Source organism: Sturnira hondurensis, unplaced genomic scaffold, assembly GCF_014824575.4.
Source record: "Sturnira hondurensis isolate 20B ecotype Veracruz unplaced genomic scaffold, ASM1482457v3 Scaffold0005220, whole genome shotgun sequence".
NCBI classification, from domain to species: Eukaryota; Metazoa; Chordata; class Mammalia; order Chiroptera; family Phyllostomidae; genus Sturnira; species Sturnira hondurensis.
In genome coordinates this window covers 3929904-3951156 of record NW_028077851.1, presented here as the reverse complement: position 1 = coordinate 3951156, position 21253 = coordinate 3929904, and the positions used below count along the sequence as shown (strand labels likewise).

At 43.8% G+C, this 21253-nt stretch overlaps 1 protein-coding gene across 5 annotated transcripts in view; it reads right to left on the bottom strand.

Moving 5' to 3' along the window:
• Positions 1–21253, bottom strand: part of SH3KBP1 (SH3 domain containing kinase binding protein 1) — a 320771-nt gene that overhangs the window by 17515 nt on the left and 282003 nt on the right. For all 5 annotated transcript variants that reach the window (XM_037046255.1, XM_037046253.1, XM_037046250.1 and 2 more), the window contains one exon: positions 16128–16213. In XM_037046255.1, the coding sequence (XP_036902150.1) occupies positions 16128–16213 (86 nt within the window). The remainder of the gene's footprint in view (positions 1–16127; positions 16214–21253) is intronic.

Below are 21253 nucleotides of genomic sequence, written 5' to 3'. Positions count from 1 at the left end.
ACTTGTGATTTCTGACAGTGAAGGGGAAAACTTTTCAGTACTGTAACCTAAGGCTTTCATGGCTGTGGCCATGGTAGCTGAGATTAAGGCAGAATTTCCATGACTAACCTATTGTGGTGCGAAGAAAATGGCCCAATTTTCATGGTGGTTTTGAAATGAATCAGGCTGAAACTTGATAGAAGCTTTCTCAGCCTGGCTGGGAATTTTCCTCTTAATTTAAAAAAAAATAGTTTTAATGCCCATGAGCCATTCCAAAACTATTGAACTGGCAAATGATGGGTATTTTTTAAAAGTCAGTTTCATAAAGAGGAGAGGTTCTTGGCTTTTGTGATATTTGGAAGATGAGCCCTCTGCAGACAGACGTACAGGGATAATTCACGTTGGACACAGAGTCAGCTTGGAAAGGCCTCCGACTCTTCATGCCACATAGAATGGCCCATTTTCCATGAATTGCAGTCACACCGTATTTAGTTCAATTAGAAAATGGGGGCTCATTTTCCACAGATGGGAAGGATGATACCAGTGACCACAGGTGACCTAAAGCACATCCACTGAAGACACAAAGAAGAAAGAGTCAAAAGTCTCAGATAAGCTAGCTGTCACCACAGGAACTATTTGTCGGCTCTTAAATGGCTGTTTATTCATTGTGGCTCACTGCTCTGGATTCAAGAAAGAGCCCTGGAATGGAAGTTTCTTTCCGTTGAAGCCTGTCAATATCACTGCTTCCTAGTGCCTCTGGAAGCCATTCCTGCTCCTGCATGGCCCTGTCAAGGATCACTAAAGTGGTGAGACTTCTCGCCTGGAACTGCTGTAACAGACTCTTCACTCTAGGGCCTATACCACTCCATAGGCTGCCAGCAGAGATGTTAAAGTACAGATCGGAGTACGTCCCTGAGCTGCTTGAAGTTCTTCCCGAGTTCCCATGAAAGCCCAGTGCCTTTTCAGGGCCAAGGTGCTTATGGTATGGCCAGTGCCCACCTCTCTCTGTCCCTCAGATGACGTCCTCCTTCCCTTCTCCTGGGGCCATCAAGGCCTGAGTCGGGCAACTAGGACCTTTCCCAATAAGTTAGACTGCACCCTAAAGGCTTGCTTGAGTGCTCCCCTAGTGACCCATCACTCCAATCTCAGGCTTTAACACCCTGAACTGATACTCCTTGTTGACTGACCTTTCACCTTTCACAGAGAAAACTCTGTGGCTATTATCTTCGCTTGTCCCAGGCCTAACATCGTTCCTGGCTTGAAGTGAGTGTTCAATAAATAATTATCAAATAAATGAACAAACAACCATTCTGAGCTTGAGTTTTTCCACCAGACAAAAAGGGAATTCTCTGAGTTATCAGCTTTGGAGGGTTATTCTTTTATAAATGAGACATTATGTGAAAGGTCAAGTCACACAGGTAGAATTTTGTTTGCATACATCATTGATGGAGTTGTGGGATTTGGGAACACAGAACAAAGAGTAAAGCTAAATCTTAATTTAAAAAGCATGCCTTTAAAAAATTAAGCCTTAACATGTGAAAACCCTAAACCCACAGGGTTGTAGAGGGAGGAAATCTCACCCTGCACATACGTCACGTGACTAGCATGGAACATCTGTGCAGACTACAGAGTTGGGGCCCACTATTGGGGTCAGATGAACACCTGCATTAGCTGAGTCACCAACCGAAAAATTCTCATTTGAGCGATGATCAGCTTCTGCAGGAAAATAAGCCATCCAAAATGTGTAAGGATATAGCAGACTAGCTGCTGAGTTTTCATTTGCAATCCAGGTGTGATGTTTGCAAGATACAAGCTGCTGAGAATAAACAGGTCTGAGCTACTGTTCAGCCACCCTATGCCCCTTGCTTCGCACATACTTGCTCATGTAACCCTCCCCCCAAACCCAAGCCCCGTAGATGTTGCTCTATTCCATAAAGGGGGACAGGGAAGGTCAGAGGTTAGACCTCATGCTCAAGGTCACAACTAGGAGGTGACAGGGCCCACATTCAGATTCATGTTCGTGGAGTTCTTTCCACTACAGAGTGTTGGACAGGCAGCAGGAACACCTGACCTTACTTCTCATTCAACCGATGGTGAATTCTGAGACTTGTTTCTACCTCAAGAACAAGAAAAGATACTAGGAAAGGTAATTTTCTTTGGTAGAGACCAAAGAAAACTCTCTTTCTTTGAAGAGACCACCCTATGCTCTGATAACAAACTGCCTTTTCCTATTTAATTCAAATGTATTTTGAAAGGACTGAAAAAAAAAGGCTGGCTTCTTTAAAGGAAATCTCTGATAAGAAATGGAAGGAGTTAGACAAGTTAACTATGACTGATTTGCTATTCAGTACAAAGTAATGTTTACATGGAAACTTAAGGTTCTGGGATTTCAGGGGAATTTGGGAAGGACTTCAAGCAGTGAAGCAACATACTCAGATCGGCCCTTTAACAGCCTGGTGGCAGCCTATGTGGTAGCATAGGGCCTAGAGTGAGGAATGTATTACAGAATAAGAGAGGAAGATAAGGAGTTTATGTGCTCATCCGCTTCATCAACCACTTATTAAGTATCTACTGCATGCCAGGCATATAGTAATAGCTTCAAGAACGAAAGTAATCACTCTAAATCAGCACACTACCCATTAAAACCTGCTGTGATGATCAGAACCTGCTATAGCTACACTATCCAACATGGTAGCCGCTAAGTGTGATTATTTAAATTAAATTAAATTTAAATAATCACTTGTGGCTAGTGGCAACAAAGATCTCTCTCACAACCCTACATCATGGTATTTCTTCTCATCCATTCTGAGTCCATTCACTGAGTGCATATTTACTAAGTGAGAATTGTGAGCCCGTCTCTGCACTAGCCATGGGGAGATACAGGGCTGGACAAAATAACTGTGGTCCCCGCCCCATGGAGCTTCCAGCCCTCTGAGAGACACACACATACACACACAATTACAAATTCTGCTAGCTACTGTGAAAGAAAGGGAAAAAGATTAAATTAATAATGATAGCATGGGGACCTAATTGAGATCAGCAGGAGCGGGTGTGCACCTTCCTGAAGTTTAGCACTGAGGAGAGGTAAAATGCTTCACATGGATGGATAATAAGCCATGTTAAGTGGGGGAAAGCAACTTTTCACATTGTTATGCCTTTAACAACTGTGTACTACAGGCTCAAATTTGCTATGAAAAAGACTTTAATAAATAATGTATTTCATTTATTGGAAGTAGTAGCTGTGCTATTATTCACAGGAATGTAAATTACACAACCTTTTTGAGATGCCATTTGGCAATACCTATTGAAAAAGATAAAGGTGTATACCTTCAGATATTCCACTTCTACAAATTAACCCATAGAAATATTTATGCAACTGCAGAATGATATATTTATGAGGCCAGTGGTTTTCTGACTGTTTTGCCAGTGTACCTTCTAAAATAATTTTGAAAACTCATGTACCCCCCCTCACACATCTTAGGTTGACATCTAAAATTTTGTAAAAGTTTTAATGATATAATAAAATGATATAATTTTCTATAATTGAAATATTGTTATCTTAAAATATAACTGTGATATTGCTCTCTTAAATACATTCAATATCACATCAATGTAACAACCACCATCACCCATTTTTAAAGATCATGAATAACCTTTTAACAGTTGAAAATTCTGCATCATTTCTTTTCCCTCCTTGAATTAATATTCCATCATACTTCCACTGCTGAATTTTAGTCTAATTTAGTATATTTTTGTCCTTTGTTAATCATCATCATTTTATGCTATACAATGCATATCAATAGAAATTTATGATTTTTTTATTTCCTAAAATCATAAGACTCTAAGTGTAAAAATTTTTTCTTCTGGAGTGGTTATGATTATAATTATTATTAGTATATGAATAATCCAAAATATATATTCACACATACCACACATTTTGATAATAATTTATAAGCATAAAAGGTAGAATTTTATTGGGTTTCTCCATCCCAGATTTTTCATGCATATTGGATGACTATTACTTAGCACAAGAATGACATGGGTTGGCATCAATCTATTCCTATTTTTCATTTTACAGTTTGTAAGTGCCAAAAAGCTTTGTTCACATAAATAGAAGATGGAAATGGAAAGAATTTTTTCACAATGTCACTCAATTCTTTGAACTCCTTTCAAGTTATATACCAAAACTCAAGACAGTGGTGTAGCATCATCAAGAACTATTTTTAACAATCTATCAATGAACAACTCAGTAGGGATCTTCTTCAGTGTTGCTGGAAGCAAAGAATCAGAAACCAACTGATTGTAAAGGGATTTTTTAAAAATATTTTATTTATTTATTTGTAGAGGTGGGGGAAGAAAGAGTGAGAGAGAAACATCAATGTGTGGTTGCCTCTCATGTGTCCCCTACTGGGGACCTGGCCCGCAACCCAGGCATGTGCCCTGACTGGGAATCGAACCAGCGACCCTTTGCTTCACAGGCCCGTGCTCAATCCACTGAGCCACACCAGCCAGGACGTAAAGGGATTTTTTTTATCCAGTTGATAGAGTCACTCAGCTTCTCAATTCCAATACCAATCTTAGGACTATCTCTTAGTTTGCACCAGGGTTTTTTATACCCCTAGACTGGGCAAGAGATTGGTTGTGCCATATAAAGTGGGAAAGGGCAATTGGGAAAGGGGTGTAGGAAAAAAGAGAAGCAGTGTGATACCAGAGCTCTCAGTACATGATTTTGAAGAAAGAGAACACAAGAAGACAAGCTCTGTTTGTGGTCTGAGAAGTTTCTGTGGCCCCAAGGTACAGGTAGCCTGGTTTGCAGATCCCTGTCCCAGGTTACTCTTTGCACCATTACTCCTAGAGAACTGATCATGGCAGAATCCTACAATGGAATATTATGTAGCCTTTAAAAGTATAAGGTTGATCTATGTGACTTATGTGGAAAGATGTTAAGCATATGTTATTTATTACAAAAAACAACAATGGAGCAGAAGTGTGTGTATAGCATGATCATAAAAAATTTATCCATCCATCCAATCATAGAAAGACTTCTAAAAGTATCTACAACAAATTAACAGTGATTATCTAAGGGAGAGGCTGTACTTTCTAACTTTCTGTGTTCTTTTACTTTTTTAAAGTAAGCACCTATTCTCTCTAATTGGGGAAGTGGGAGAAACTCTTTAACATAAAGACACAACTGATTGGATTGTGTATGAAATTACTGGTTTCAGATGCAGCTATGAAATTACGGTTTCAGACACACATGCCCTGAGCTTTGTGGCTCAGTTGGTTGGAGTGTCATCCCACGAACCGAGGGGTCGCCAGTTCGATTCCCACTCAGGGCACATACCTAGGTTGTGGGTTCAGTCCCAGTTGGGGAACGTACAAGAGTCAGCCACTCATCACATCAATGTTTCTCTCCCTCTCTCCCTCCCTCTCTGTAAAATTAATAAGCATGCCCCCCCATGAGATAGAATAAGAATCTATCTGATTTCTAGCTGACTTATGTTATGTGTTCAAAAACTTTCCTAATTTCCAATAACAGTAGTCATGGTAAGAATGACGGTCGATGCCTGGTGCTTCTCTCTATCTGAGCTGCAGCTATACCTTCTACCAGGCCGAAAGCACCTGTTTTGTCAGTTGTATCATATCATTATGTCTCAATTTAACAACAGCCCTCTAAGATAGGTGGGCATTACTAACCCTGCCATATAAGAGATGAAAGTGAATCTCAGAGTCACGCATCCTCGAGTTTGCAGAGCCAGTATGCAAACCCAAGCATGCCTATCTAACAACCCATGGTTTACCCAGTATATCACACCTTGTCCTCAGCGGCCCGTGGGATTATCCTGCCTCTCTAGAAGGGTTTGCTCAAGGAACTCAAATTTATTTGGAATGGCAAACATCCTACCCTTTTACGTTTCTCTGTAAAAAAAAAATGGTGAAAAAAATCATAACAAGTTTTTTAAAGGTGAATTAATAATTTTTAAACTTTATAAATATTTATGCCATAACTATTATACCCATACTTGTTGACAACTAAGGCTTGCATATGGCCAGCAAATGTTTCATAAGTAAAAATTTTTAGGCCAAAGAAAGTCTAGATAAGACCTTAGAAAGGGCCCAATAATCAACTCTAGGTTAAAAGAACTAACAGAACTAAAGGAATTGAGGGAAAGAGACAGAAGAATAAGCTATTTTATCTAAAAGAGGATTCAGAGAGAAAGCAGTTTTCTCAATGTCCAGACAATTCAGCTAAAAGAAGCAGATTCAGAGAAACAAGACTATGAGGTTGACCTGGGCCCCTTTGATCATTTTATCCAAGCCCCTGGTTTAAAGATGAAAAACCAACACAGAAAGAGGTGTGAGGCCACACCCAACGTGCCATCAGACTGAGGGCCAATTTCCTTCTAGGGAGCAAGGCACACAGGACTCCCCATGTCAGTCAACAGCACTCTACTTAGACAAAGGAGTCTGACACTTAGAAAACTGTAATGCACATGTGAAACAACAGCCTCCTAATATCCCCAATTACACAGAAGCCAAAATGTATGCTGAGTATAAAACCTGAGGTACTGCCTGTCTGAAGCCCAGTGCCCATTTCACCACCTCGGGAGGGGCTGGCACCTCCCGACATGTTAGAAGGGCTGGCGGACCCCATTTTCAAGCCCAGGGGGAAGGCCAAGGATTGAGGTACAAAGTATTTAAAGTGCCCTTAAAAATCTGACATTCCAGCCATCCCCACCTTCCTCGCTGGGGTTGGGGGCTAGGGGGGGGAGTAGTGGGAGGAAAATACAGACAATTGTACTTGAACAACAACAAAAAAACAGCTGACATTCTATAAGTGATTTTTTAAAATCACAAGCAACTGTAGCTCTATACAAAATGAATCTGCTCACTGTACATTTCTGGGTGGTGAGATCTGCCAGAGATTCTATACCCACCTTTCTCTGGAGTCTTTTGTTTGCGTGCCCCCCCCCCCCCCCACATTTCCTCTTTCCCCCACCCTCTTATCTGCAGACAAGCACCAAACCTGTGGTTTTCAAATGCCACCTGAAGAACTGGTATGCACCCATGACAAACTTATTGCCAGTCATAAGGAGGAAAAAAGGGCCAGCATCGTGAGTCTCCTAGTAAGCTCAATGTGTTCAACTTTTAAACTTGGAGATTATATCCCTTCCACCAGCTGACAGCATTTTTTTTAAATGCGCTTAATGAGTGAAATAAAAATCAGCACTCCCTCACATTAAAAGCTTATTTTGTTTGGTAAATGAATCTGTGAAATTCGAGGGATTACGAACAACCTCAGGGAGAGATGACTCAGGCCTGTGGAGGTAGAGTGCATCACTATGGGTCACCTCGAAGCTAAATAAAGAGGTTCCTTCTGGCTCTTACTCCGGGCTCCCTGTTCCCTTACAGCTCATCCTTAGGTTGCCACCACCAGAGCTAATAACATTCTAATGGGTTCCACCAACCTCACTCCTCAAGTGCTCATCACTTTTCTTATTTACTGGGTCAAAGGTGGCAATAGGCTGAGAGGGCCAAGGCCTCTAGACTATGCCTTAACAAGAGCCTATGGCCAGAGAAGGGGTTTGATAACTCAGCTTTCCTCCTTAATAAAGTGCAGTTTGTCTATAATGCTTTCAGTATCACGAAGGGGTACTTGATCGTGGTTTTCTGGCACGTGGTATATCCCTCTGGATATTTACAAGTCAAACAGAAGCCATAGCGGGGCCCTGCCAATCTGTGCGCTGCAGGCAGTGGGTGGAAGGGGCACTGCAGGCCAAATAAATGCCATGTGTGACCAGAGCCGAAGGTCACCTGTTTTCTTCTTGCCCCCACATTCATTCCCAGATCAGAGGCCTCAGCTGAGCACACTGTGGATGTCACAAAGGTTACTATATAAGTGTCTTTGCTGTGCACGGACCACCTAAACCCGCTGCACGTGTGTTCTCAGAGCTATAAATGGTCTCAGCAGATAGCAAAAGCAGAAATGCTCAAGCCAATGGGCTGAAGAAAGAATTCCCTGACCACAGAGAGGCAGGCAACCAAAATCCCAGGAGAGGATGTGCCACCTCTGCGCACAGGTGAGCTTCCGAGCCAGACCACAAATGCAAATGACTACTGAGCCCTGTGGATGTCTGCAAGCCAATGGCCGTCTGAACTGAGCTTTGCGACACACCTGAATGTCCCTCCATTCCTCTCTCCTGTCAGTTACTTTTCCTCTGAGCAGGCTGATGGTTGTAGGTGGCTTAGGCAGCATGGCACTGTTCACCGTTTATGTTTTAAAATAATTCACACCCCCAAACACTCCTATGAGGTTATGCAGCATTTATCATCATCTACTCCCTTTGATTGGTTTCATTTCCACCTTTGTCTCTACAGTATGCATGAGACTTTTCCTACTGGCACTTTGAATGTTCATTGCTTTTGCACTTATTGGATGTGATGGGGTAAAAGGTGTGTGGAACCCATCAAACTGAGTACAAACCCAGCCAATGTGATGGATTGACTGTCAAAGGCCAGGGCTGCCCTGCAGGGAGCCAAGCAGACAGAGGTGAGCACCTCAGTTTGGGTGTAGACCGATGTTTCTACAAAGGTCTGTCAGCAGGCACCTCCAGCTCACATCTGTGATCAGACTCTTGGAAGTACGAGGACAGGCCTTGCCACCAGCCCATCTCCTTGAGGACTGTGGGATCATTTTGAGACCAGTGCTGGTTGCCAGCTTAAGCTCTTTTACTGAGCACAAAGCTACAGTTGTAGGTGAGAGGTCGGGGGCCAGGGCCGTGGTACTCCAGGGAGAGGTCCAGGCACAGAACCTCCTCTGAACTAACCGGAGCCAAGACCAATCAAAGTTCAACCTGTTTCACTTCGTTGGGATAAAGCACTTATTTAACTGTAAGCACAATCTCTTTTGTTCTTTGTCATCATGCTTGAGAAATGCCTATTGCTTCTCAAAATAGTCCTAATAGAAAGCAAAGTTTGATCATGGCTTGTGTCCCTGAATAGGATGCAGAACAGCATGTGTACGCACTACCCCCACCACAGCCTCATCCACAGACCCGACCCTAACATAACGGAATCACGCCTTCCTCTCCTCTGCATGAGTAATGTCAGCCACGTTCCTGATCCCCAAGGCCGGATCCGAAGGTCACTGGTAAAGACACACTGTCTGTAGGAGCGAGCCATGGCCCTTGCATGAAAGTTCTCATGTCAGACTGGCTCACCCTGAGAGAGCTGACAGGCACAGCTCGCTTACATACACGGTCAGCCAGCTCTCCGTCTGGAACACTCCAAATGTCACCCCTGGGGCTTCTTGAAGGCAAGCAGGACACAGTATATGTTATCCTATAAAACCTGAGAAGTCACTCAACTGACCTAAAGTGCTACAAGGACCAAAGGGGAAATTTAAAATATACCAAAAAAAAGGACAGAAAAAACAGTAGCCCAAAGCCAGGGATCTAAGTGTCCCCCCAAATCTGAGAATCTGAGAATTCCAAGAAAGATTGCTTATAGTAAAAGGCAGAAATTTCAAAATAAGAATTCAAATACTTGTTTATAGAGATTTGATGTCATAAAATTTTGTTCATAGTCACTATTAAAAGGCTTCGCATATGTTTTGAAAAGCTTTGGTATACAGAACACAAATTTATAATATAGCACTAATTAAATTTCATGTTTATTGTCCTTTTATTTAACATTCATTTAAACACTGGCTACTAAATCTTGGGAGAGTATCTAATACCAAATATAATGATCCTTCCACGTGAAAATCAGGCTCAGATCCTGTGTTTTTTCTGGAGCAAGTAACTTTCCATAGGCCCAAGGACAAGCGCCCTCTCAAAGGTCATGGAGACTTTCTTGGTCCATGTTTAATTACTTCAAATATATATACTTTTTTTGTATATAAAGCCATTGGTTTCTACAAGCTCTAAAACCATTTTCAAGTTGTGTTCTGCACAGATGCTCAGGAAATGAGACGGGCCACATCAGGATCACAAGGCTCCACTGGAGAGGGCACTGTTCTTGGCCCGGCGGTTCCCAGTTCACCATCAGATTCTCAACACTGGCCAGGCTTCTCTCACCCCCAGTGCTACTGACACTGTGGCCAGATTGGTGTGTGTTGCTGAGCTATCGTATGCACTGTGGGGTGTTTAGCAGCACCACTGGTCTCTACCCACTAGATGCCAGTAGCACCCCTCACTCCCATCCTCACCCTCATGTTGGGACAACCAGAAACGTTTCCAGACATCAGCAAACGTTCCCTTGGGAGGAGTGGTTGAGAAGTGCTGATGTAGACCAGCCTCGTGCACTGAAATATCTGGGCCCACGGGACAGGGAGACCTGGGTTCCCCAAGTTACCTGGCTTCCTTTATCCCCTGTCCCTTCCCTATAAAAATGAGAGTCGCTATACCTCCTTTACAGGTCTGGTGATATGAGAAACACACAAAAGCTACAAGATGTCTAGGTGGCACCCTAGTCACTATGAGTTCCTTTTTTCCTTCCCTTTGCTCACTGCAGCTGCTATTAATTTACCCACTGTAACCTCAGGAGGCAGAAGGCAGGTGAAGAAAGGGAGTATGTGCCTGTAATTGTACTGGAGAAACAGTTCTCACACTAGGACATTACACACACAGCTCCATTCTTGAGAAGCAGCTATCTGCAAATTGTCCCTGAAAGAGGAATCCGGATTAGAAAGACGTGTTCTAACTCCAAATATTCTTAAAAAATACTCCTAAACACTCCAAACATTTTGTAAATATTGTATAACCACAGCTGTAATCGTACTATCAATGTCCAGCTGGGCCTCAATTTAAGAAAACTTTGTAGCCCTGGCTAGGTAGCTCACTTGGTTAGAGAGTTGTCTTGATATGCCAAGGTTGCAGTTTTGAGGTGTAGCCATGGACACAGACAACAATGTGGTGGGGGCTGGGGATGGAGGTTGTGGGGGCTGGCTTCAGGGGGAAATGGGGGACACCTTATAATAGTGCCAACAATAAAAAATAATCAACCAATGAATGCGTAATGGGACAAGTGGATGTTTCTCTCTCCCCTTTGCTCTCTCTCTCTCTCTCTCTAAAAATCAATAATAATTTAAAAAACCCTCTGTAAAACAATTATCCTTATTTAACAATTTAAGGGAACTTATTTACATTACAAAAGGATTCCTCCACAAGCTTTTAGACAGCTTTCCTAACACATCTAAAACATAATGCTATTTATAAAAGACTGGTTTATAGACAAATCAGAAACACCAATACAATGGCTATTTGTCTAAATAAACACAACTATTTTATAAAGGGAGGCAAAGAGGCACTTCGAATCCCGTACTTATAAATTGCTTGTGTATATGTATATTTATTGACATTAAGACCTCAAAGTGAGTGCTAAGGGAATTTCAACTAGTTCTTTTTTCCCATTTTAACAGCTTTACTGGGGTATATTTATATGCTATAAACTTCACCCACTTTAAGAATACAACTTAGGCACGTTTAGTAAAACCAGTCACAATCGGGTTTTAGAACCTTCCCAGCACCCCAAATTGATTAGCTCTTAACAGCACCCTCAGGGTGTAGGGAGGTGCTTTTGCATTTCCTGGTCCAAACGAATAGGCCTAGAGGCATCTATGAGAGACTGAGGACAAGCTGAAGTTCGTCTCCATAGCTTTCAGACCAGGTCCACATCCTAAGTCCACTGACTTTAAAGCTAGTGGCGCTTGGCCCCAAACTGAGTATCACGCGAAGTGCAGGTCTGTGGGGGCGGGGAGAGGGAAGATGGCGGGAAAATCCTTAGCTTCCTCAAGTAAAGAGGGGGTGGTGTCCATATAAAGAGACGGAAATGGCAATGCTTTGATGGGGAAGAAAAAACAACAGTTAAAACAAAGAAGGCAAACAAGTGAAGAGGAAGGAGAAAGGCTTTTTCTAAGTCAATTAGTTGGAACTAGATGGCTTAGTTCCCAGGCTGCTCCCCACCTTGAGGCCCACTGCCACGTGCTTTAGTGGGAAAGAAACGGGAGATCTCTGCAGCGTTGAAGTGTAACAAATCCCGCTATGCTGTGGGAACTACAATATATGGCATAATAAAAGTAAATGTTATGGCACTTGACTTCGCGGCCTATAATCTCCCATTCAATCGGAACACAAGAGTCTTCTGTCAGCAAGAGAAAACTGGACAATTTAATTTTCACTTCTATTAAGGCGCAGGCCTACGTTGGAGCTCATCCATGCTTTTTCTATTATGCTTCTTGAAATATGGCTGCATAGTTTGATACAAACAATATCTCAAACTGACATCAACAACTTAGTTTGGGATCAACTGATTTCATTCTAAATTATCGAGGGCTGACAGATGCTGATAGCTGCCCACACGAGATCTGAAAAAGCCATGTTCTCTAATTTAATATCATAATAATTTAAAATTATAGCCTTATTAAGAGGAAACACATTTATTTATAGCTAACACTGATCGTTGCTAATGGCTTTCAGGACTGTGTTCTGCTATTCACGGCAGCCCACATTTGGACAGCTTTGATCGTCTGAAGCACTAACAAAACATTCTGGTACAAATAATTTCCCTCTTGATCCAAAGCAATAAACACATGCCACAAAAGCAGAGATACAAAAGCAGCCCTCAAGAGAGCCAGCCCCTCTGCAATTCTCCTTGAATTCCCCTATTCTCCTTGACAGCATTTCTGCATTTGGGCCTAGAGGCATTTTGCTTAAAACCCTCCCTTCCCTTGGCCCCTGTGATGCTGCAAGATCCCACTTTTCCCTTACATGTGGACTTTCGGCAGAATTTCATCTTCAGCTCTAGGTTCTTTGTTCTCGTGGTAAGGATTTTCTTTTTCTTGTTGACATTTTATCACTTCGACATAAACAACATTAGAAACAAGCATCTTTGTCTTTTTATAGCCCACCAAGTAACTTTACATAATTTTGGAAGACAAGATGAGGAAGTTGGCAGAGATTCAGTATTCTGTACAGAGTCTCTATAGATTATGGAAGGTCACTCAGCCAGGAAGCAGCAGGACCTGCAGCGCTCCAACCCAGGTGCGCAGGCGCCAACTCTGCATTCTTCTGTCATGTAAGGTCCTAATCTCTACCTGCTGTCCCCCCTGTCCCCCCGCCAGCCCTCCTGACCTCAGCCTCAAACCTTGAGCTTTCATGCAGTACTGACAAGGGATGTTTGACCAAAGGTCAAAGGCAACATGCTTAAAAGAATTCATCACGTTTTCCCCCAAACCAATTGTTCCTCCAGACGGGCTTATTTCAATCCAGGTCATTTTCCCCCCAGGCACCCAACCCTAAAACCTCACAGCTAACAAATCATTCTCTCCTTCTCCCCACTCCCAAATGCAATCCTTTACTAAGGCCTAGCCATAATGCACTCGCATTACTGCTTCCGCGTCTATCTCTTCTTTCACAATCCTTGTGCGAGCAGTTTAATTCTGGCTCTCTCCCACTTCCTCTCACTGGAACTATCAAATAACCTGACTCCTGACACCCATCTTTCCTCACTTCATTTGTCCCACAAAACTCCATCAGGGATATCTGAGTTTTTAGACCTGATCATGTCACTTCAGTGACATGGCTCCCCGGCTCCCACCGCCTACAGAATCAGTTACAAGCCCACCCCTCTCAAATTCAGTCCAGTCCCAACTTCCGTTTGCAGCCTCCTCCCTCCTGCCCCTGCCTGCCCGCACAAACCCTCCACGGCAGACAGGCTGATCTATGCTCGGTATCAGCAGTGCTCAGGTGACTTCCCTGCCCATCTCTGCCTCCACCTACTCAAATCCAAGTTCCAGATTCAGGTAAATTTGTCCGGCTTCACAGAGCCTGTCCTCACACCCTGGGTGCCAAGGAGCATCTCCAATTCTGAGCAGCATTACTTTCTACCACTCACTCACCCTTTAGACAGACTTTCAGTGTTACTTCACTTTTCATTTGCTGTCTTAGGGGCACAAAGAGACCCAAAGACCCTGGGAGGCAGGGCCTGTGTATAGGGCTTTGGTAGCCATTCAGCCTTGCACTTGAGTAGTAGGTACTCAGGTGTGTAGTGGTTGATTTCATAACTGCCAGTCATTGTTCCTCACAATGCAAATAACATACATATTATATTATTAGCCTCAGGAATTGTAGTTTTCTGGCATTAATGCCTTCTTGTCAAAACGAGAGCAAAGTAAACACCAGCATCTCTTTGTGGGCTCCCAGATATATACAGCTGGTGCTTAGGTTTCACAGTATGAAAAGCTTCCATAGACTAACCCCCCTCCATCAGTGCCTCCAACATTTCAAAACTAGCTTATCAGTGTGAAAAACACACGAAATTCATATATTGGCAGTATCTACTGCAGTCATCTGCAGACTCAAAGGAAAAAAAAGTCAAAGGCTAATGTTCTTCAAAAGCTCTGTGTACCGTGGAGAGGGGGGGACACCTTCCTTCTTGTGAGAGGTCCACACACATTACCTCCAGCAGCACTTCACCCACCAGCCACCCTGCCCAGACATGGGGCCTGGATGTTAGACTGCAATGGTAGAACCACAACTTCATCAGGCTCATTCTGATGATTCCTTCTCATTCACTGCTCTGCTCTGTCCTGCCCTTCAACCAGGTCAAATGCTACAGTAGCCCAGCATCTCTATTATTATTGTGTCAGCCCAAGCTGTCAGAAGCTCTTGGTCATACTTCCTGACTGGGCTTCTCAAAAGCTGACTGAGGATACAGAACAGTTTCGGGGAAACAAGACCAGCACTTTCGGTGTTTACAGTCACAATGACATATCCTAGCCCTAAAGCCTTCACAAGATCAGGTCAGAGACTGCAGGTCAGCAGTTGCAAAGAGGCAACTGTATTAGCAGGTTCAGAAGAAAACAGACACCTCAGCAGAGGAGTAACCCCAGGTGACGAGAATGCTCATGTTAGGCACTCTGGTGCCTAACTCTGGTCTCTTACAAGACCTGCCAACTGTCAGGCATTTGTTTCTAAATTGAGCGGCCAAAGCAAAGGATGCGAGAAATATTCCACGTCCCACCAGTCCCTGATAGTGGCTGCCAGAGGTTAGGGAAGAGGAGGGGGCAGACGGGAGGTGGGTGTGGTTATAAAAGGCAACAGAGGGACCCTGGTGGTGATGGAATGTTCTGTATCTTGCCTGTGGTGGTGGATTCACAAACCTACGCATGTGACAAAATTACGTAGGACTAAGCACACACAAGTACAGTACTTCTAAAACTAGGGCACCTGCTGGACTGTATCAACGTCAGTATCCTGGTTGTGATCTTGCAGTGCAATTTCGTAAGATGCTACCAGCGGCAGAAACCAGATCCAGGGTCTGTGGATCTCTCAGCCTTATTTCTTACGACGGGTGAAATCTCTCTACTTGTTCCACAATAAAAATTTTGATTTAAAAGAGGCAAATTCCAAAATGTAGCCCTCTCTCTTAATGTAGAGTATAAGCGAGTGCTAACTTTTAACTGCGATAGGTACAAATAAAAGCTGTACAGCTTAAAAAAATAAGTCCTTAACAGGGCTGTCTTCTTAAAAGCGCTGTCACTCAAGTGAGACCAACAGTGGTCTCAACCAGCATACATGTGACCTCAAAGCCACCCATGCATATCCTCAAAAGACCCTACAACGTTTTTACTCACAGAGATTATAGCTACCTTCCCATTTACCACATGGTGGTATCTTGACCTTGGCAAAATTCACTCATGTTCTGAACTAAGTGGCAATTATTATACCAAAGCTCATTTTATATTCAAAGTCAAAACACTTAGTGCTGGGTTTACAATGAACTCTGCCATGCTGCATTTTCACCCATTCACCTCGTTACATCAAAAACATAAATGACTGGAAAATATAAATATAAGTGCTAAGGCCCACTTTTACAAAAAGGTTTATTCATCATTTCTTTTCATTGGACTTTGCAAGGAATGTCTTAGGCCAGGGACAGTAAGAATCCCAGGCACTGTGTTGTAATGTGGGGACCACCACTGCTTCCCTGGTTTATCAAACTGCAACACCTATAACCAAGCAGGGCTCTCAGCCTTGCATTTAAATGGCTGTGTTAGTTCTCATCTGGTTTCCTGAAGGGGAAAACTGAGCTCTGCAGTACCTTCAAAACTGTGCAAAGAGAAGCAAACATGCTCTCTTACTCACCGATGTCATTGCTGCGGTCCGAGAGATCCTTGTCCAGGATGCCAGATAGTGAGCTGCCCACCAAGTCAATCTTTGGACCGTCACCCCTATATTAAAAACACAAGTCCAGGCATTTAGTAATTGGTGCATGTCCTTGTCATTTTCTTAGCTTTCTTGTTGCACACAAGTTAAGGAGTGTGTGGGGCAGGTGGCACTGTCGCCTGTGAAGAAGCCAGTAGGAGCCAATGGGTTCTCCAGCCACAGGAGCCTTGGTGCAAAGCGGCCGACAGACTGGATGCCCCCCTCTCCAGCACACATTTTCAAAGATGGCTATTTTAATAACGACTGTTCAGCAATGCACCTTTAGCCACAAACTCTCCTGCTGGTACACAGGGTACAACGTTAGGCCCTGCTCCCGCCTCATGGCCAAATAAGAACCAGCAAACGGTAACTGGGAGCTTCCCTTTTAAGGAACAAGGAATGTAGCCAATGCTGCTTGTCAAAGGTCAACTACTTTTAACCTTGAGAAAAAGGTTTTCTGGCCTGCAGCTGAGGCATCAGCCAGGCTGTTGACAGGCACAAGGTGTCGAGTTGAGATCTGGCAGCCTGAAAGCTGGCGCTGGGGCATAGGGCTGTAAAATTAGACAGCTCTTGGGTGGGTGCCCCCGTGCCCATCAGGACACGCGCGACTTCCTTCTGTATTTGGGCAAGGAGCAGCCCTTGGGGACAGGAATGAGCCTCCAAGATGATGAGAGAAACAGCCCACTGATGCACGAGCAGAAGGTTCCTCCAAATTCCTCCAAAAGGGCAGCTCTTTGGACCCCTTTGGGTGGGGAGGGGGGTGAGTCCCAAATGAGATTATCCAAGGTCTGTGATGGCAGTGAAACAGGAGGAAAAAAATGTCGCCTATAAAATGAGAGGGCGAAATCAAGTGGTTGTTCCCAGAAAACAACAGAAATAGTCCATCTCATGGCTTCTGGCAATCACCATGGCAGGAGGCCAAACCACACAATGAGCAGAAGTTGAGGGCATTGAGATGGCCAAGCCACGTGGTGCCTACTCTGGAGAGACTCGTGGTCTAAATGGGACAAGGGGACAGGCAGACAACTACAAGTCCACATGGGACAGGCTGCATAAGATACAGGCACATCACAGTCCTACAGGGAGGAATGGGTCAGTGCGGGGACTACATATGGCAGTACAGAACACATGGAGGGGGTGGCATTACAGTCAGGTTTTGGAAGAAAAAGGAGAGGGGACATATCGGTAAGATACATGATTGAGCAAGGACCCAGAGTGGCCAGGGGTCCCAGGGCTAAAGCCTGAGGTCCCCAGAGAGAAGTGAGAGAAGAAAGGTCAGAATGCTGGGCTGAGTTCCATAGGGGTCAGTTTGTTCCGGAGGTAATGGGAGACAGAGGGAAACTGAAGCAGGAGACTTATGACCTGGAGGTAAGGGAGGGAGTTGTCAGGGCCTATGCCTGGGTTTCTTCATTCAAGAGGAGTGATGGTGGTAGCATTCGATGTGACACGCATACCCTGTGATGGTGGAGAACACCCAGGGAAAGAAGGTAAGCCCATCAGTTCCCAAACGAACAAAACTGACTCCTAACATCAAGAATCATCTCAAGCACCTTCAACATGAGAGTGAGACGAGCAGAGGTGAGAACCCCGGGGAACCAGGGCTGAGCCAAATAGTTTGGCCCTCATTAAGAGAAAAAAAAATGCAGCTTGAAGACTGTCTCTGTGTGCCCTATGAGGCTTGGTGGACTTTTCAGAGTTTTGCTCAAATCAAAGTTGAAGGAATATGTGAACTACTATACTTGGAAAGGGGAACCAGCTTGACCTTCACGGTAGAGGCTTTATTTCCTGCCTCACCCCAACCCCGTAAAGTGCAGGGGGGCCTCCTAGGCCAGGATTCCATAGCAGATTCCCTCTCCACCCTGGGCTACCAAAGCTCAGGCCCCACAGCGCACACTCCCTCGGAGAGACCCCAAGCCAACAGGAACGGTGGGATTGAGGAAATTTATTTCAAAACCTTTATTCAAAACATCTATTCATTTGGATGTAACTTTCAGAGTTAAATGTTTCAGAAATGAAGTGTTATTCGCAGGAAATCATTTTCATTTTTATAAAAGTCTTCAGGGGGCTTAATACTATCCTTTGGTGTCTATGGAGCCCAAATGATTTGGTGCTGCCCCCACCAGAATGACGGACTGAACTCAAGTTATACTCACAGACAGGCAGTTCTGTCCTTTCTGGAACACACCAAGGACCAACAAGTTATAAGGACACGTGTTCTGTCCAGGGAGACAGGTCACTCACGCAATGAAAGTCCAGTTAATTCCACTGGGCTGCCTTTTTTTTTTTTTTTTAGCCAAAGGGGAAGATAGTCTGAGGTGACACCACAGTGGGCAGCTGGGGGGAAAATCAGCGGGGGTGTTGGTGGGGAGAAGGAGCTTTGCACAGCAGTTAAGCACCCATATGGCAGAACAAACTGGCTGCTTCAGAACGTGCGGCTTATTTGTCCATTTTGGTGACTGTGAATCATGGAGCTGCCATTTCCCTCCTTGATTTGACAGCTGGAAGCTTCCAGTCAAATGTGAGCCTATCTTGAGAGACTGTAGAGAAGACTACTATGCATTATAGGCACACCTCGTTTTATGGTGCTTTGCTTTACTGTGTCCCACAGATACTGCTTTATTTTCCTCCCACAAATTGAAGGCGTGCAGCAACCCTGCATTACCTACACTGGCGCCATCTTTCCAACAGGCTCGGATGGTGGTTAGCTTTTGTTAGCAATACAGTATTTTTTAATTGTCACTTGAGGATATGTTTATTGATTCCATAGAGAGAGGAAGGGATGGAAGGAGGGAGGAAAGGAAGAGTGAGAGCGAAAGCGCGTGCGCGCGCTAGAGAGAGAGAGAGAGAGAGAGAGAGACACCAACTGATTACCACCTGTACATGCCCCAACTGGGGACCAAACCCACAGCCTAGGTATGTGCCCTGAACCATGGGAATTGAACCCGAGACCTTTCAGTTTACTGGAAAATACTCTAACCAACAGAGCCACAACTGCCAGACTAAAGTATTTTTAAATGAAGGTATATACATTTTTTTTAGACATAATGCTATTGCACACTTAAAAGACCACAGTAGAGTGTAAACCTTTTATGTGTACTGGGAAACCAAAAAATTTGTGTGACTCGCTTATTGCTGTGGTTTGGAATGGAACCTGCAACATCTCTAAGGTGTGGCTGCCTATCTGCACTGGGCTCATCTGATCTTGGGCTATATTCCTTTTCTACCCTTAACTTCCCCTTTATTGTCACTCTCAACTACTTATTTTTTAAATTTACCTGAAAGCCTTTGGGGAACAGTACAGGGTAAAAAGAAATAATGTTAAAGAACAGGCTGTATATCAATAGCATTTGAAATGTTCACCTGCTTTGGACCAGTTCTGGAAGTATATGCTTAAGAAATAGCCTAAAATACCCAAATGGGTTTTGCAGGTCAATATGTTTATCATGGTATGATATGCAATACAGAAAAACTGAAAAGAACTGGAATCTTTCATAAATAGGGGAAAAGTAGAATAACCTATGGTATTTGGCAGGCTTTTATACAGCCATTGAAATAATATTCATAAACAGTTTATGGCAACAGGACAAATTCTTATGATGTTTTAAGGTGTCAGGGAACAAAGGCAAGCTCAAAATGACTTGAGCCTCAATGCACATACACCCACATGCATTTCTGATATACAGCCATACCTCGGTACTCGTCCCCTCCAGAACTTGTCAAACCCTGTACTCGTTATATTTTGACAAGCAAAAAAATGTGTCGGCACTTGGCACTTGCTCGGGACTCACTGCACTTGCTAGAACTTGTAAGAGTCATGACACCCCACAAAGTGCTTCATCATTCAATACTCATTGGCTTCAGCACTCGTCATGAGTTCCACAATGGAGTACCAAGGTGCCACTGTATTAGCAAGAGGAATTCGTTTTAACGACTGGAAGAATATTTAGTGGTTATTCCCGGGGAAGGCTCATAGGCAATTTCTAGCATCCAGCTCAGCACCTGGTACATGGCAGGGGCTCAAAAACGCTGGTGGAATTAATAACCATTTGCTTTTTTTGTGAAATGGGAATGTATTACGTATTTGTACAATAAATGCATTTTTTCCCCAAAAGACAAAGTTTTATGACATTCAGTATGATCATACCTATGTAAAACCAATGAAACAAACCACACTATACATAGGAAAAAGATGAGAAAGAAACAGTCCAAAATGTTAACAGGTGTCTCTAAAATAAGACTATAGGTAAATTTTTCCTTCCTTTTAAACTTCACTTTAATACCAGAGACTATACAATTCATGCAGCTTCTGCTTTTTCTCCTTTCTCCCTGACAGTATCATCCAGGTCAAAGGTGAGATTGCCTGCCCCTTGCTACAAGCTCTCCTTTAAGAATCTCCCCAACCACAGGTGCCCACGTGATCACCTGTGACCACACTTGGAACTCACCTGGGGTGTGTGCACAGTTACAAATCCTCGACTGCGAGGCCCAGGCCATGAAGGCCCACCCTGAAGAAACAGGCAATACTACCCCCGAGTGACCCCTCCCCAGATTCCAAAGTGCCAGCCACATGCGCGTAGGAAGGAGATTAGGGTCCCCTTTCTTTACTGAGCCCTGACCCCTCATGCCAAGAGCCAAACATGGGCTTTCAGTTGAAATTACCTTCTATACAGGGCCAGGAGCAAGCCTATTTTGAAAAAACAGTAGGTGTAGTTTTAAAAAAGGTCTGATCCTTCCAAGGAGGGAAGCTGCAGCTGGTGTTTTGACAGTGTTCAGACTGTGGGTGTGGAAGCCTTTTACAAAGCCTATTTGTAAATGCCTTTCACTGTACTTATAGACTCTTACAACAATGCTAATGAATTTCAGTTCTAAAAAATACCCGAATTTGTGAAATTCTCCAAAGCACGTGCTTGGAGCAGCTGCCACCCAATGAGGCCGTGGCTGTCAACAGTCCTTGCTCTCCTCCAGTCTGCCCAACACATGGGTACCATTTTGCCAAGAAGGATGTCACTAAATTCAACAAAGAGAAAAAAGCCCATCCTTTTGTAATTTACTGGCTCCTACGAGGG